General features: G+C 42.5%; 1 protein-coding gene across 2 annotated transcripts in view; it reads left to right on the top strand.

The window, feature by feature from the left end:
• Positions 1-14,427, top strand: part of ANXA6 (annexin A6) — a 58,120-nt gene that overhangs the window by 8,025 nt on the left and 35,668 nt on the right. For both annotated transcript variants that reach the window (XM_063120869.1, XM_063120868.1), the window contains exons 3-11: positions 5,912-6,002; positions 7,789-7,883; positions 9,788-9,901; positions 10,107-10,197; positions 10,853-10,932; positions 11,023-11,079; positions 12,160-12,253; positions 13,273-13,368; positions 13,890-13,948. In XM_063120869.1, the coding sequence (XP_062976939.1) occupies positions 5,912-6,002; positions 7,789-7,883; positions 9,788-9,901; positions 10,107-10,197; positions 10,853-10,932; positions 11,023-11,079; positions 12,160-12,253; positions 13,273-13,368; positions 13,890-13,948 (777 nt within the window). The remainder of the gene's footprint in view (positions 1-5,911; positions 6,003-7,788; positions 7,884-9,787; positions 9,902-10,106; positions 10,198-10,852; positions 10,933-11,022; positions 11,080-12,159; positions 12,254-13,272; positions 13,369-13,889; positions 13,949-14,427) is intronic.

The following is a 14,427-nucleotide window of genomic DNA, read 5'->3' as shown; positions in this document are numbered from 1 at the left end:
TCATTGTCTCTCCCCTTTTTTTGAACATAAGAAGAGCCCTGCTGGATCGGTCCAAGGGTCCATCTAGACTAGCATTCTATTCACATAGTGGCCAATGGGTGCAACAGCACCTTGCCATATAAACTGCCTCTTTGTATCTGTAGGTTTCTTCTGTGCAGTGACACCCTCCCCCCTCTCCTCCGTCCCATGTCTAGTTCATGGATTTGATGTTTACACTCATTCTTGCCGGTTTTGTTTCGCTTTTGGCCTAGTCCATGGCCTCGTGTGTTACCTCCTTCTTAGCTCCCTATGAATCAGCCTTGGCCTGTCTGACTGTCTGAAGAAGATCTACCCTGGCAGTACTATAGTACCTTGGAGAGCAGCTGCCAGTCAGAGCAGGTAGTACTGGCCTTGATGGGCAAATAGTCTGATAGCCAAATTGCTTCCTGCATCCATGTTCTGTTTGGTACTGCATTCACTTCCTCTGTAGTGTTGCTTAATCGCCAAGCCCTTAAACTTGAACAGAAGTGTTGAGTCCTGTCAAAGCTTGTTAAGATAAATGATTCTGTATACGCCATAGGCGTGTGTGTGTGTACACCTAATAAGCTGCTTAGCAGCCCTAAGGAAATAGCCATTAACGGTATACCAGAAGAGAAACGTTGGTGTGTATGTGTCTGTGTGGTGTGGTGGCGCTGGTGGTAGTTATAGCTCCACTAACATGCAGCTTGAAGGTAACTACTTTTGGTACAGTACCAATGAAAGCCATTTCCCTTAGTTGTGTATACGTTTCCTTTCTAGAGTTAAGCACAGGTTTAAGAAACAACACAAATGCCCTGCAAAACCCGTTTGCTAGACGGGAAAGCAGGGTGAGCGCACACACCACCAGCAGTAACTGCTCTTTCACCTCTCTGGAAAACTGGTCTCCATCCTAAGCTTAGTTGTGAGTGTGATGATATGGTCACTCGCGTTCCATCGTGCAGGAAGTGGTACAGAGTGCCAGTTCCTGCCCACTCTCTTTGCTGGGCTATTGTCCTACATTTGCAGTGGTGGCGGTTTTCAGGGTGGGTGTTCTCTTGCTTCATTCAGAGGCGATCCTCTTTGTTACACTACACAACTTTTGCCAGACTAGCTGACAAGCTGCAAACAGCCCCTTACCACTCCATGCCCTTAGAACCCAAAACCTGCCCTGCAAGAGAACTCTCTGCAGGCAAGCAATCCTTCTGACCAAGCTCAGTGGCTCTCTTGCCGTCTGGCACTCCCATTAGCACAGGGACCCTGATAAATATTTCAAGGAGCCTTGGCAGAAATCCTCTAGATCAGGTGTCAATGAAATTCACACACAGCTGTTGCTCTTGGTACAGCTGCTGCTGCTGGAGGGTAGTCCTTACCACTGAGCCTTTTTTTGTAACCAGGGACATGGGTGTGGCTGCTGCTTCACCTAGTTGCCAAAGATGGAAGTAGTAGACATATATAGAAAAGCTGAAAGCATGAGACCCTTAAAACAAACTATGACACGTTCAGAAAGGATTTTCATGAATATCACGATACAGTTTTGGGTTCTGAGATCAAGTGCATTACTATGGGGGGAGCAGTGTAACATTCTCGTTCATCCCTAGGCTGTAAAGTATTGGGAAACCGTATTGTACATGCTTGCCATGCTTCAGATTTCTATCTTCAAAAAGGAGGATAATTGCATTCCATCCTTGCTTAGGGATAAAAGCACCGAGGGCTGAGATCTCCACAGTACTGTGACAATGAGGGGATAGTGAGCTGCAAGGTTTGGTTTGAATAAAAATATGCAGGACAGAATGAGATTCATTCAGTCATCAGGGACAGAGATGCATTTGTGTTATCTTAGACTCTGAGCCAGAAAATAAATCAACTTGTAGCCCTCCAGATGTTTTGGCTTACAACTTCCATCAATCTTAGCCAATGGTAAGGGATGATGGGAGTTGTAGGCCAAAACAACTATTGTGCTGGCAGGATTCAGATTCTGGGTACCTGCTTTTTTTCTGAGAGCATTGCAGATGGACATGCAGACATGCCCTAAAATTTGCTGGTCATTCCAGAACAAATGGAATGTAGCCATGAAGTACCCAGACAACGGGCCTTCTCTGTAGTGGTACCCACCATCTGGAAAATTCTCCTCATGTAGTTCCCAAGGCAGAAAATGTAGCACGTTTTAAATGCTGGATGAAAACAGACTTCTTCACCCAGGCTTTCCCTGACTGTTAGTAAATGAATTGTGCCACTCCATTTTACTACTTCTTGATTTTTTTATTGTAGGTAGAAGCTGTGTTTTACTGTTGTGTTTTTAATAGTGTATTTAATATTGTGAACCTCTTGAGAGGTTTTACTACATATATGCCACAAATAAATAAATAAATAAATGTTCTAAACCCCACACCTTTGGAACAAACTCCCATCAGAGGTCAGCCATCCTGGCAGGCTTTTAAGAAGGCCTGGAATACTATTTTACAGTGGCCTTCTCATGATATAAGTACTGTTGTTGCTGCTATTACCATTGTTGTTGCTGGTTTTATTGGCTTTAAATTGTTTTTAATTGCTATTTTATTGTAATTATGTTTTTATTGCTTTTAATATTTTAACTGTTTTTATGTATTGTTGCAAGCTGCCTTGTGAGGGCTTCTGCTCTGAAAGGCCGACAACAAATGTTCTAAATAAACCAACCAATGTTAATATATTGTCCCCCATGTTTTCTGCTTTGTGCAAAACTGGAAATGCTTCAAGTGGACAAAACATATAGGCTCCATTCCAGATGTTGAATCCCTGCCACGAAGGCTGTGTGGTCAGCACTGGCTGGCAGCTGTCCCTGTCTATGGCATGGATTAGCAAGGACAAAGGGGAACTGTATGCATAGACTGTGGAGGTCATTTGGTTGGTGGATGCACTTGAACCCTCAGACGGATGCACCCATTCGTGTCTGTCTCTGTTATCAGATTTCATTACAACATCTCAATATTCAAAGAATTAGATTACAAAGCAACAACAACTGATTCTTAACAGATGAGTTAAATAGAAAACCTAACTTTGTGCCCAAAATGTAAGGAGCATCTGCCAACACTAGAGTGATAGTGCCTAAGAACTTGATGCAGGCTGTCTCTGTGGCAGGTGGTGATGTAACAACGAACAACAAAGAGGCCATTCTGTACTCAAAATTGTAGAATCTATGTTGGTCTTGTGACAACTCTCTGAAGCCTCCAAGCAATAGCACAGGTGCAATTTCAAGTGTGATCCATATCTAATAATGCATGAAGATGTAATGCCAAAACTAGAAGACTTGAAAGTGGCTCTTGAGGTCATGCAGATGCTGTTTCATGAGAAGCTGTTTATCCCAGAAGCTTCCCAGACAATCAGTTTATAGTGCAACAGATGTGATGTTGTCACAAATCATTGCCACATGTCTTTGCTTAAAGTAGGAATATTCCTATGCCAGTGGTATAACTTTCCCTCAGTGACAACTGTGAGATGCATCTTGTCCCACCTCCATCCTAAGTGTCATTCATAGGAAAGAGTGTTTGTGCATTGTCCTTTGTGCGAGTATCACAGGCGCTGTTGGATGGGGCCTATGGCTTCGCTAGTGATGAGAGAGACGACCCTTCCACCACGTGCACTTGCTGTTTTATGAACTTCTTTTGTGTTTTTCTCCATTTAGAGACTGAATTATTCGTTTATAAAATTTATGTACTTCTTTTTTTCCTCCTGCAAAGAACCAGAGGCAGCTTACACAATCCTCCTCCTCTCCCTTTTATGTATGCATGAAATGGCCTTTACTTTCTGTAACCAGTCTAGAAATTTGGTATAGCGGATAGAACCAGTGACCTGGTTTGTACGTAATGACAACGCTAAATATGGGTTGAGAAGGGTGGTTGTTGAATCCTGGCTTGTTGCTTAATCATGGGTTGTCTTTACATGCAAACCCTGCACTATGGTTCAACTATAGCTTGTTAACCTTGAACAACCCAGGAAAGAATCCATGGTTTGTTGTTGGAATGTTAACTGAGGGTTATCAACCTATAGTTAAACTATAATGCAGGGTTTGCACATAACGACAACCCATGATTCATTGACAATCTATGATTCAAAAACAGCCCATACTCAACCTACACTCTGGGTTGTCGTTACATATGAACCAGGTTAGTGTGATGTAGCAGGGTGGATACTGTGCTCGGGCCAGGAAATTGCCAGTTAGTGGTGCAGATTCTACCAGTTATTTACAGATTCAGGAACATATTGCATGCTGCATCCAGAGTTTGCAAGGACATATTTTTACATTTAACCTTGGAAACTCTGGGCTTTGTGTATGAGAAGTGTTCCTTGGTGATCTGTGATGATTACAGTCCTCAAGATGTATTTGGAGACAGCAAACATTGCCTGCTCAGGGCAACTAGTAGGGTATGTGTGGGGGCGATGATAGCATCCAAGGTTCTCGCATCTTGTTATGTGAGAGTGTTCTACCAACCTTCTCCAGAGAGAGACAGGAATAGTTGTGAAGTGACTCATCATAACTCTTTCTTGAATCTCAAGACAGGGATTGCAGAAGATGGTTGTGAGTAGGGGTAGAAGGTGAAAGAAAAGTATAGTGTGGAAGGAGAAATAGCAATGAATCTTATGCTGGGTTCTGTTCTTGTACTTCAGGAAGGGAAGATGTGTGGGCCTGGCATTGGCATTGTGAGACCAGTTGGCATTATGAACAGAAGAGAAGAATCTTGAGCAGAGCAGTTTCTCTATTTATAACTTCAAGGACTCTGGCTATCTGTCAGGAAGCCAGGATGACTCATAGATACGGGGGAAGGGATAACAGGAAAGAGAATCTACTTTAATTATATATGTGAGATTCAATAAGTGCCTTTAGGAATAGGATATTCAGATCCCTTAAGCTTCCTTCAAAATCCCGTCTGTGCTTTCTTATGGCCAGTTCATGGCATTATTTCCTTCTCTACATGAGAAGAGTTCCTATCCTTTGATCAGGTGCATGCTTGTACAAAAAGAAGTGTGACGTAGAGAAGCATGGAGCGTGGCAATTCCTATGGATGTCATAGTTGGTAGTTCACAATCATGGAAATCAATGTGGCCTGTATCCTTCTACAACTCAGTTCATATTTTGATTTTCCATGGGGTTCGAGGCATGTGTGTGTGGCCAAGTATTGGACACAGCTGCTCATATGGAGAGGAAAGTAACTGCGTTGTATTAAGCCCTTTATAATTCTGTAGAAAGGATTTAATTGAGAGATGGCGCATAGCGCATGTGATAGCCAGCAGACCTCCTCCTGGAACAAAGTGCTGCTGTCTTTATTCTGCTGTCATAGTCTGACTAAGGTTGGGGAAGGGTTGCATGGCGTTGGGCCTGTTCAGAAGACCCCTTAAACTGCAAAGAACCAGAGGCAGCTTAAACAATCTTCCTCCTCCTCCTCTCCCTTTTATGTATGCATGAGGAAGGAGTAGAAAGATGCAGCTTGAAGAAGTCTAGGTGACGCTTAGGGTAAAAGAACTTGCATTTTTCCAACTTTGATTTTTTAATGCCTTTTTATCACTCAGCTCTATTGACTAAGTACCTTTAGTTGTAATTTACTTCTTTTACTTCACTAGTAAACTGTTACGTTTAACCTAAAGAGTCCAGAATGTCACTCACCCCCATGTCTACAGTGTAAGCCCCATGTTACTGGGAAGGAGAAGATAAAAAGTAGGAAGGTGGGACTCTTAAGGAGGCAGAGATCCTTACGGTGTTGTTGAGGCATTCCAGGTCAGAGAAGGAACCTGACAGGGGCATAATCGTGGAGGGCTGAATTTGGCCCCTAGGTCTCACATTCTTCACCCCTCGTGTGGATTCTGCTCCTATCATATGGTTTCTTTATTGGGCCATGCAACAGGTAATAGTCTGGTTTCTCTTTCCTTTTCCCTTCGTTTCTAGGCTGGAAGATACAGAGGCTCAGTGAAGGATTTCCCAGACTTTGATGCCAACCAGGATGCCGAGGCACTGTATAATGCTATGAAGGGATTTGGTATGTACCACAATGATTGTCTCCTGCAGTTCTGAATGAAAACTTGTAGCATTAATATAATTCTGGCTCTTTGTAATGTATTAATTGTTATGTAAATAAAGAAGCAAAGAAAAAAAACGTCAGTGGTATTCTCAGTAGGAGCACATGATGGCAGTGACAGCAGCAGTAACGGAAATGGAAAAGGCAAGCAAGAATGATGGGGGGGGAAGTAGATTGTATTGTTCGTTCCTTTGGCATGAATACATTTGCTTCTGAATAGATTTGAGTTAGTGCCACCCCTTTTGCTGATGTGCAGCCCAATAGGAATAGCAGTAAATGTAGAATAATAATACAGGGGTGGCCAACTTTTTTGACAAGGGTGTCACAGGTTTGGCGCATCATAGGAGAGAGCATTAGCCGTCCATACATGCCAATATTCAGCTTAGCCAGGGTGAAATGCAGCACTGGAGGGAGGGAATGCAGATCTGATATTTTTGCCATAGACCAGTCTTCCCCATCATGGGGAGGATCTCTTCCCGATCCTCCCAGAGTGCAGGACACGGAATAACGGGCTCAAGTTAAAGGAAACCAGATTCCATCTAGACATCAGGAAAAACTTCCTGACTGTTAGAGCAGTACGACAATGGAATCAGTTGCCTGGTGAGGTTGTGGCCTCTCCCACATTAGAGGCCTTCAAGAGGCAGCTGGACAACCATCTGTCAGGGATGCTTTAGGGTGGATTCTTGCAATGAGCAGGGGGTTGGACTCGATGGCCTTGTAGGCCCTTTCCAACTCTGCTATTCTATGATTCTATGATTCTGTGTTGTCCTCCATTTGTTTTGGACTGCAGCTCCCATTAACCCCAGTTAGCATGACCAATGGTCAGGAATGCTGGGAGTTGTAGTCCAAAATATCAGGAGAACACCAGGTTGGGGAGGGCTGACCTAGACCTGCAAGGCCTTCTACTGTCATCCGAGCTCCTCCTGCCTGTGTCATGTGTAGTGCCAGGCCACAGGTTTAGCTACCATGGTGTAAATTGGATAAAGAATGCTGCTTTCAAAGGGTTCCCTATTACTAAAGTTTCTAGTTCAGTTCAATTCAAAATTCCTGAATGGTTGTGGGGAAAGAGGCTTGGGCATTTCTTTTATGCAAATGGTGGACAACAGGGAAAGAGCTGGGCATGAAACTATTCTTTGAAATGGATCAGATAGCATTTGCCCAAGGGCAGATTGATAACCCTCAGGGGTTTCTGCCTCACATTATGAGGAGGTACATTCTCTTCCACTTATTTTTCCTGTGGTGGAAAAACGTTTATTTATTCATTCAATTTTATACCCCCCAATCACTGATACTCTCTGGGTGGTTCACAACAATTCAACCCCCCAAAATACAGCATAAAATACAATAAAGTAAAAGTTTAAAACTACAGCATAAAAATACAAGCCAAAATAAAATGTACCAGCAACATAGAGATATAAAATGAAGCAACAGATCTAAAACAGAAACTGAAGGACTAAAATGACTGGGAAAATAAAAGGGTGTTCACCTGGTGTCAGAAAGAGCACAATGGAAGTGCTTGGCGAGCCTTTCTGGGTAGCTCATTCCACAGCTGGGGTGCCACAGCAAAAAGGCCTCTTGTTAATTCTTGGATTAGGGGCTAAACCTGGACTTAAACGTGCTCCCCATTCTGTTAATTCCATTCAAAAGCAGAAATGGGAGCCTAATCCAGGTGTTTCAAAAGCAGATTCTAATGTGAGCTTAATGACTTGGCTGTCTCTGACATGAATGATCCTCCCTTCTTCTGCAGGCAGTGACAAAGAAGCCATACTAGACCTCATAACATCCAGAAGCAATAAGCAACGAAATGAGATCTGCCAAGCATACAAGTCTCTCTATGGAAAGGTAAGCGTGAGAAGGGAGAGGGCTGTACATTATTTCGCCTTGCAAGCAGTTCCCATCCTTAAGTTCCATCATAGCTGTTGGATGCGTGACAGTTCCATTAAAAAAGTCAATCGCTTATACTTTTGAGGGGAAGAGTTACTTGGAGCATCTCCGGTAAGCTGCATAGATTCCAAAGATGGGCAGTGCACTGGACAAAGGAAGCAGGTGGGGGAACATAGAGACAAAAATATGTGCTGGGACCATACTTTTGTTACTATCGTTAGTCGGCTCCCCTCTCTCTAGAAATCCTGAATCCCTCTGATATAACACAAGCAGACATAAGTCACAGCAGAGGAGTGTGCACTTCATTTTATCCTTCCTATGCATCCTGCACATGGGACTCTCATGCTTCTATTCCATTCCTAAGATATACTGGTGAGCATGCTGACACCATCCCCGCCACCCCAATTATAATTACAACAGGATGTGCAGTGCAGTGCTGATTCCCTTGATCAGCAGGGAGCGAGAAGGACATCCTTAGAAGAGAACCTCCTGTCGGGTTCACAAATCTGGATGCCAAATTGCCAGTGGCGACCACATCTGTCACCCTGGCAACTGTCCCTCAAACTGTCTCCCGAGAAAGGGAGAATCTTGAGTTTTCCACACATCACAAGGCCTATTGAGGTGTCGCACACGGGTTGAAGGAGGAGTGGGGCTGGGGATATTATTGTTATTGTTATTATTATTTATTTATATAGCACCATCAGTGTACATGGTGCTGTACAGAGTTAAACAATAAAATAGCAAAACCCTGCCGCATAGGCTTACATTCTAATAGAATCAAAATAAAACAATAAGAAGGGGAAGAGAATGCACCAAACAGGCACAGGGTAGAGTAAAACTAACAGTATAAAAGTAAGATCAAAATCAAGTGTGTGAGTGTCCGACACACGTACAATCCATGAGAACTCAGTGTGAGACTTCTTGCTTCGTGCTGCCCCTCCTCTGCCTCTTCTGGGAAATGGAACTTGAGAGAAAGATTGAGTCTTTCCTCACTTTGCACTAGACTTAGGACAGAGAAGAAATCTTATGGCTTCTCTGTCTCTCACTTCAAAGCCCAATACAAAGTGAAAGACAAGATCCTTCCACCCATTGCCGAATCTTCTGGGACACAGAGAGAAAGGGGTGGGGAGGAGTTGGTGGCAACCACAAATAATGCATGTCTGCTAAGCCAGAACTTGTGTATCCTTCCATGACTATGTGTAAATCAGTCTAGTAGGAGATGGCTCCTTTGGCTCTGAGTGTGTGTATTTGTGTGTGTGTGTTGGGAAATCCTTCAGGTTGATGTGGGCCTTTGGAAGTGCAAGCAGCCTTTGGGTGCTGTTCTCTGCCCCCCACTGCCACCAGTGATCCTTGACATGAGAGAGAACTCCTTTCCAGATGAAGCCCCTTATCCGTGTTTATCACTGGTTAGCCTTGGGCAAATCAGCACTCCATTTCAATCTGTAAAATAGGACTAATAGGGGACTATCTCACAGGTAGTTGTTATAAGGTTGAACATTGAAAAAAACAACTCCTGAAAGCACTTTTCAAATTAAAAGTGCTATATTAATTATTAGTAGTATGACTAGTAATGGTGGTATTGATTTCAATTGGTTTTTAATTGTATTGCACTTTCATTGAAGAAATTCATCATAAAATACTTCATTGTTTATGTGTATACATAGTCTCCTGTTTCCTTCCTATGCAGGGTGGTGCCAGTGTGTTAAATCTAGTGAAATACGTAGAGTTGGGCTCTGCTGATAGATTATGGAGCCATGCAGAGTACTTAGGCTTTTTGTAATGAGTGATCTTCTAACAAAGTGAACCTTGAAGCAGCCCTCCCCACCGTTTTTCCTTCTTGATCTTTTCTACCTTTTTATTAGGACCTAATTGCAGACCTGAAGTATGAACTGACTGGGAAATTTGAACGGCTGATTGTGGGTCTGATGAGGCCCTTGGAGTACTTTGATGCCAAGGAGATCAAAGATGCTCTGAAGGTAAAGGACTGTAGTTCGTCATTTATTTCTGGCCCACGTGACAAGACTAGACACTTTTTACTGTCCCCATCAAATGTATTTGTCCATTGGGGAGAAAATTAAGCTCGTCCCATGTAGACCCGCAGAGACAGTCATTCATATTTTTTTAATTTTAGCTTTTGGTGTGTTGCATTTTATACAGCTGACTTGTTTTCCTTGCTCATAGGGTGTTGGAACTGATGAGAAGGCCCTTATTGAGATCCTGGCATCGCGGACCAATAAACAGATCCATGCTTTGGTGGAAGCCTACAGAGATGGTAATTGGCTCCAGCTCCTGGGAGAGATCCAAAATTAGTCATACTTATTGTAGCACCATTGAAATCATACTTACTGTACCACCATTAAAATCAAGAGGACTTAGTTGTGACTAAGATACATCCAGTTAGTTGTGACTCACTTACATCCACTGGGAAAGGCATGGTGTACTTTTTATAAAATGGAATCATTTCCTATGGTTATGTCTGCCATCTTTATTGTTCTTGTTGATCTAAGGGGAAAAAACTCCTACCACATCCCTATAGGCTTAGGTCAGCATATACTTGAAAGTACTTTCTCCTTTCAGGCAAACCCCACATACATTACTACTTATTCTGTCTGCTTTAACCCTTCCCTAAAACCCAGGAGACATTTTTAGAAAACCATTTCAGATATAGATAAAAATATAAACGTTGAATCTCCAAAATTAACAATCTTCCCTAGCTTGTTTTGATGGTTTAATCCACTCATGGGAATCCCTCCCCCAGTTCAAAATTCAACTCTGAATCAAACTCCCATATTGTTCTCCCCAATCTTCTCCATGTCTCCAAGCCATCATCCTTTACTCTTCTTTTTCTAGTCCCAGTGCTAAGGAATGCCTTCCTACCTTGGGGTTTAATAACCGATCTCTCCTTTCATTTTTGTATATTCTCACAGCATATGAGAGCGACCTGGAACAAGATGTCATCGCAGATACCTCAGGACACTTCAAGAAGATGCTCATTGTTCTTACTCAGGTATGTTGGTCTTTGTGCTTCTCTTGAGCTCTTTTCCTTTCAAATGCTTATGATGTCCCAATGGGGTTGACTGCATTCTCCTTTCTGCAGGGCACCCGAGAAGACGACGATGTTGTGAGTGAAGACTTAGTGGAACAAGATGCCAAGGTGGGTGTTTTGGATGCGTACTTTGGCCTATGAATGACAATCCAAAGAGTGAGACTGCCTTTGTGTTAGAACAAATCCAGACCTAGGAGAAATGGTTGTGTGGGGGAGCCTAGCCAACGTCTTGGCCAGATGATTCTTGCAAGTTCTGATGTGATTCCCCCCCTCACATCCCTCCACAATTGCGATTAAAACACCACCTTGGGAAGACACCTCCTAGCATAAGACAGGGTAGATCTGAAGAGGGCACGTCTGTATGATCTCCACCTCACTCGCATGCTGATTGTTCTGATGTATGCAACTCAAGGCTGTCAATTGGAGAGCACAGTTTGGTTGCCTGAATTGGTTACTCTTCTGATGTATGTAACGATTCACTGTTCATGACCCCAAAGGAGAGCAGAGAAACAGGCTTTTAAAGGTTGCCCATTGAGTTTAAACTGTTAAACTGTCAGGTTGGGAAAAAAACGTTGCTTTCAAATGCATTACCTTGTAGATTGTTCTGTTTCATTGCAGTACATGATCATTGGAGAGTAGGTACTTGTGGGGACAGGTTCCTAATTTTTAAGAACCCTATAAACATACCTGCAGGCTAAATAGTCCCAATAACTTGAGCCACAAAGTGCTGCAGATGTATTTCTTGTAATGATTATAATTGAGACACAGAAGCCTCATAGCTGAACCTGAGTGTGCATTGTTATATGATCTGAGTTAAGATTGTGATCTCCTGCCAGATATATTTTTGATGTCTTCAGTACATAATCAGCTTGATTTTTTTGTTTGGTTAAATCCTCTGTTTCATCCCATTCAAGTTGGTTTGAAACTGAATAGCTCCCCAAAGATGACAGACGTACTACTATTAGTGGGCTTGATGATTATACCAGTCTGATATATTTTACTTATCAATGTTGAGAACTAGTTAAAGTTTTTGTCTTGAGTTGCATGAATCATTTTTCTAAGACAAATTTCTATAGTGTTCCAAGATGAGTTGCTTTGGGTAGGCTGGTGGTCTTAGTAGCCGCCTCTTTGTGTTACTCCCTGATTTTAAGCTGAGGTGTGTGTGTGTGTGTTTGTACTTATCAAAAGGACCTGCTGGAAGCTGGAGAGCTGAAATGGGGCACAGATGAGGCCCAATTCATCTACATTCTCGGAAACCGAAGCAAACAACACCTTCGGCTGGGTGAGCTTGAGCACTGTGTTCCTCATAGCTACACTTCACCCATCTTCCTGAAGTGATGGCTTCTTTGGTTATGGTGCACAGGAAGTGTCCATGAATATGCCACCTAGTGGCTTTATTAGCAAATTGCCACTGGGACAGAGATGTATGTTTTGCCAAGCTGTTCTTTGTAACCTGTTTACAATGCCTCATGGACTCCTGATAATACTTTTCTATTGGATCAGAATCTGATCTGTGATTTTCTGCTTCAGGTTTTTCCTCCTCCAAAATATAGACTCCACAACTTTTATTTATTTCTCCTTCATATCCCAAATGGGATATAGCATGAAAAGTTTATCATCGTTCTTTATCCTGCCCTCTGCTTATGATCACCCTCTGTGCTTGTAACCTGATTTTTAAAACGCCCTTGAAAAGTCTGCTGCCTATTGACATTAAAAGCTGACTAGGCTGTTGCATGTATTGCAAGATTATTGTTAATCGTATTATAGTGCCATCAGTGTCGATAGCACTTTGTAGAGTAACTATTGTGGATAGTTACCGTCACAAAGCAGCAGTGAAGTAGGTTTTCTGGAAAAAAATGAATTGACAATTTTCTCACTACCTTAAATTGGTGGGGAATTGTATCACTAGCTTTCTACCCATGTTGAAAATGGCTTCATAGCTATTTTGAAAAGTAGGCAGAAAAATGTTTGTGGAACACATTTCCATTTTGGAAAATTTTCCATCCTACCCCACCTCCCAGTGAATCTAGAGATGTGCAGGTTTGAAGGCCGTTATTTTTCTAAAACAGATCATAAAATGGAATTATAGATTGAAAAGTGTGCATCAAGGACATTTGGACCAATCTATTTACGTATGAGCTCTCGGAGAAAACATTAAATATTCCATTCAAGTTGCATTGCATTAATTCAGTAGCTGTGTAGCAAGCATTAGTTGTTTTTGAAAGAGTATAGAGTGCTTTGGGTATAGCAATGAACCCGAGGTGTGTGTCTGTGTGAGAGTCTTGTGTGCTTTCGTTTCAGTCTTTGATGAGTATCTGAAGATTGCGGGCAAACCCATTGAGATAAGCATCCGGGAAGAGCTGTCTGGAGACTTTGAAAAACTGATGCTAGCTGTAGGTGAGCTGGTTCTTGTCTTCATGTTTTGAAGCATTGAATTAGGCTGGGAGTGACTCTAAAAGACAGAAGCTCTCAACCTAATCTGGGATTACGTTTAAAATTACTATATTCACCAGAGATGCCAAGTTCCTTGTTAAACGATTTGATTGGTTGGTTTGTTTTAAAATGGAAAGGATGGGGTTTTTTTATTGTTAAACATACAATTTTTGTCAGCCGCCTTCAGCTCCCATGACTGAAAGGCGGGGTATAAATGTTTTAAAATAAAATAAATAAATAAAATGTTACAAGGGTTTTTTGAAAAATAGTACACCTATTAGAGGCAGAATCCCAAATTTTGTTCCGCTTGTGTTCTCTGAATATTCAAAAGCATTCTTTCCCCTTTTGTAGTATGCACTCATGCACACACTTGCGCACATACCACGTTTTGAAGGGCTCTGGGGCTAAGGAAGCAACCAGATTTCACTGGCTGTAGGTAGGAACCCTGAAGCCTCTAGATTACTTTAAACTGATTCTCTCCACAGTGAAGAATATCCGGAGTTCAGCAGAGTACTTTGCTGACAGACTCTTCAAAGCCATGAAAGTGAGTACCATTCTAAGTACTCTTGAGGGTGGATTTCTTCTCCGTTGGGTGTTTGGTGACTATCCACACACTTCACATTATGACTATTCTGAAGCCCTTTTCAGGCCTTCTAAAGCAGTAGAAAGCAATGTGTGAGGAGAGGAAGCACTCCAGCCCCACCCCTCTCCTCCCACATTTCTGAGGGTGATGTTCTGAAGAGGAGAGCCTCCTGCATATGTAGAGGATCTCCACACAATTAAGAAAATTGGAAAATCAGGATCCTCAATTGCATGGAGAGCCTTCACAGATACAGGCTAGAGCGTAATATACACCAGTTACTGGTGTATACTGGGGAACATGGGCAGTAGAGTGCTGTCCTCCTTTGTTCTCCTTCTGGGTTCCTGGTCGACAGCTGTTTGGCTGCTGTGTGTACAGAGTGCTGGGCTAGGTCAACCCTTGGTCTGATCCAGCAGGGCTCTTCTTATGTTCTTATGAACTGC

The sequence above is a fragment of the Elgaria multicarinata genome, chromosome 3, assembly GCF_023053635.1.
Source record: "Elgaria multicarinata webbii isolate HBS135686 ecotype San Diego chromosome 3, rElgMul1.1.pri, whole genome shotgun sequence".
Lineage (NCBI taxonomy): Eukaryota > Metazoa > Chordata > Lepidosauria > Squamata > Anguidae > Elgaria > Elgaria multicarinata.
This window is presented reverse-complemented; position numbering and strand designations above follow the sequence as displayed.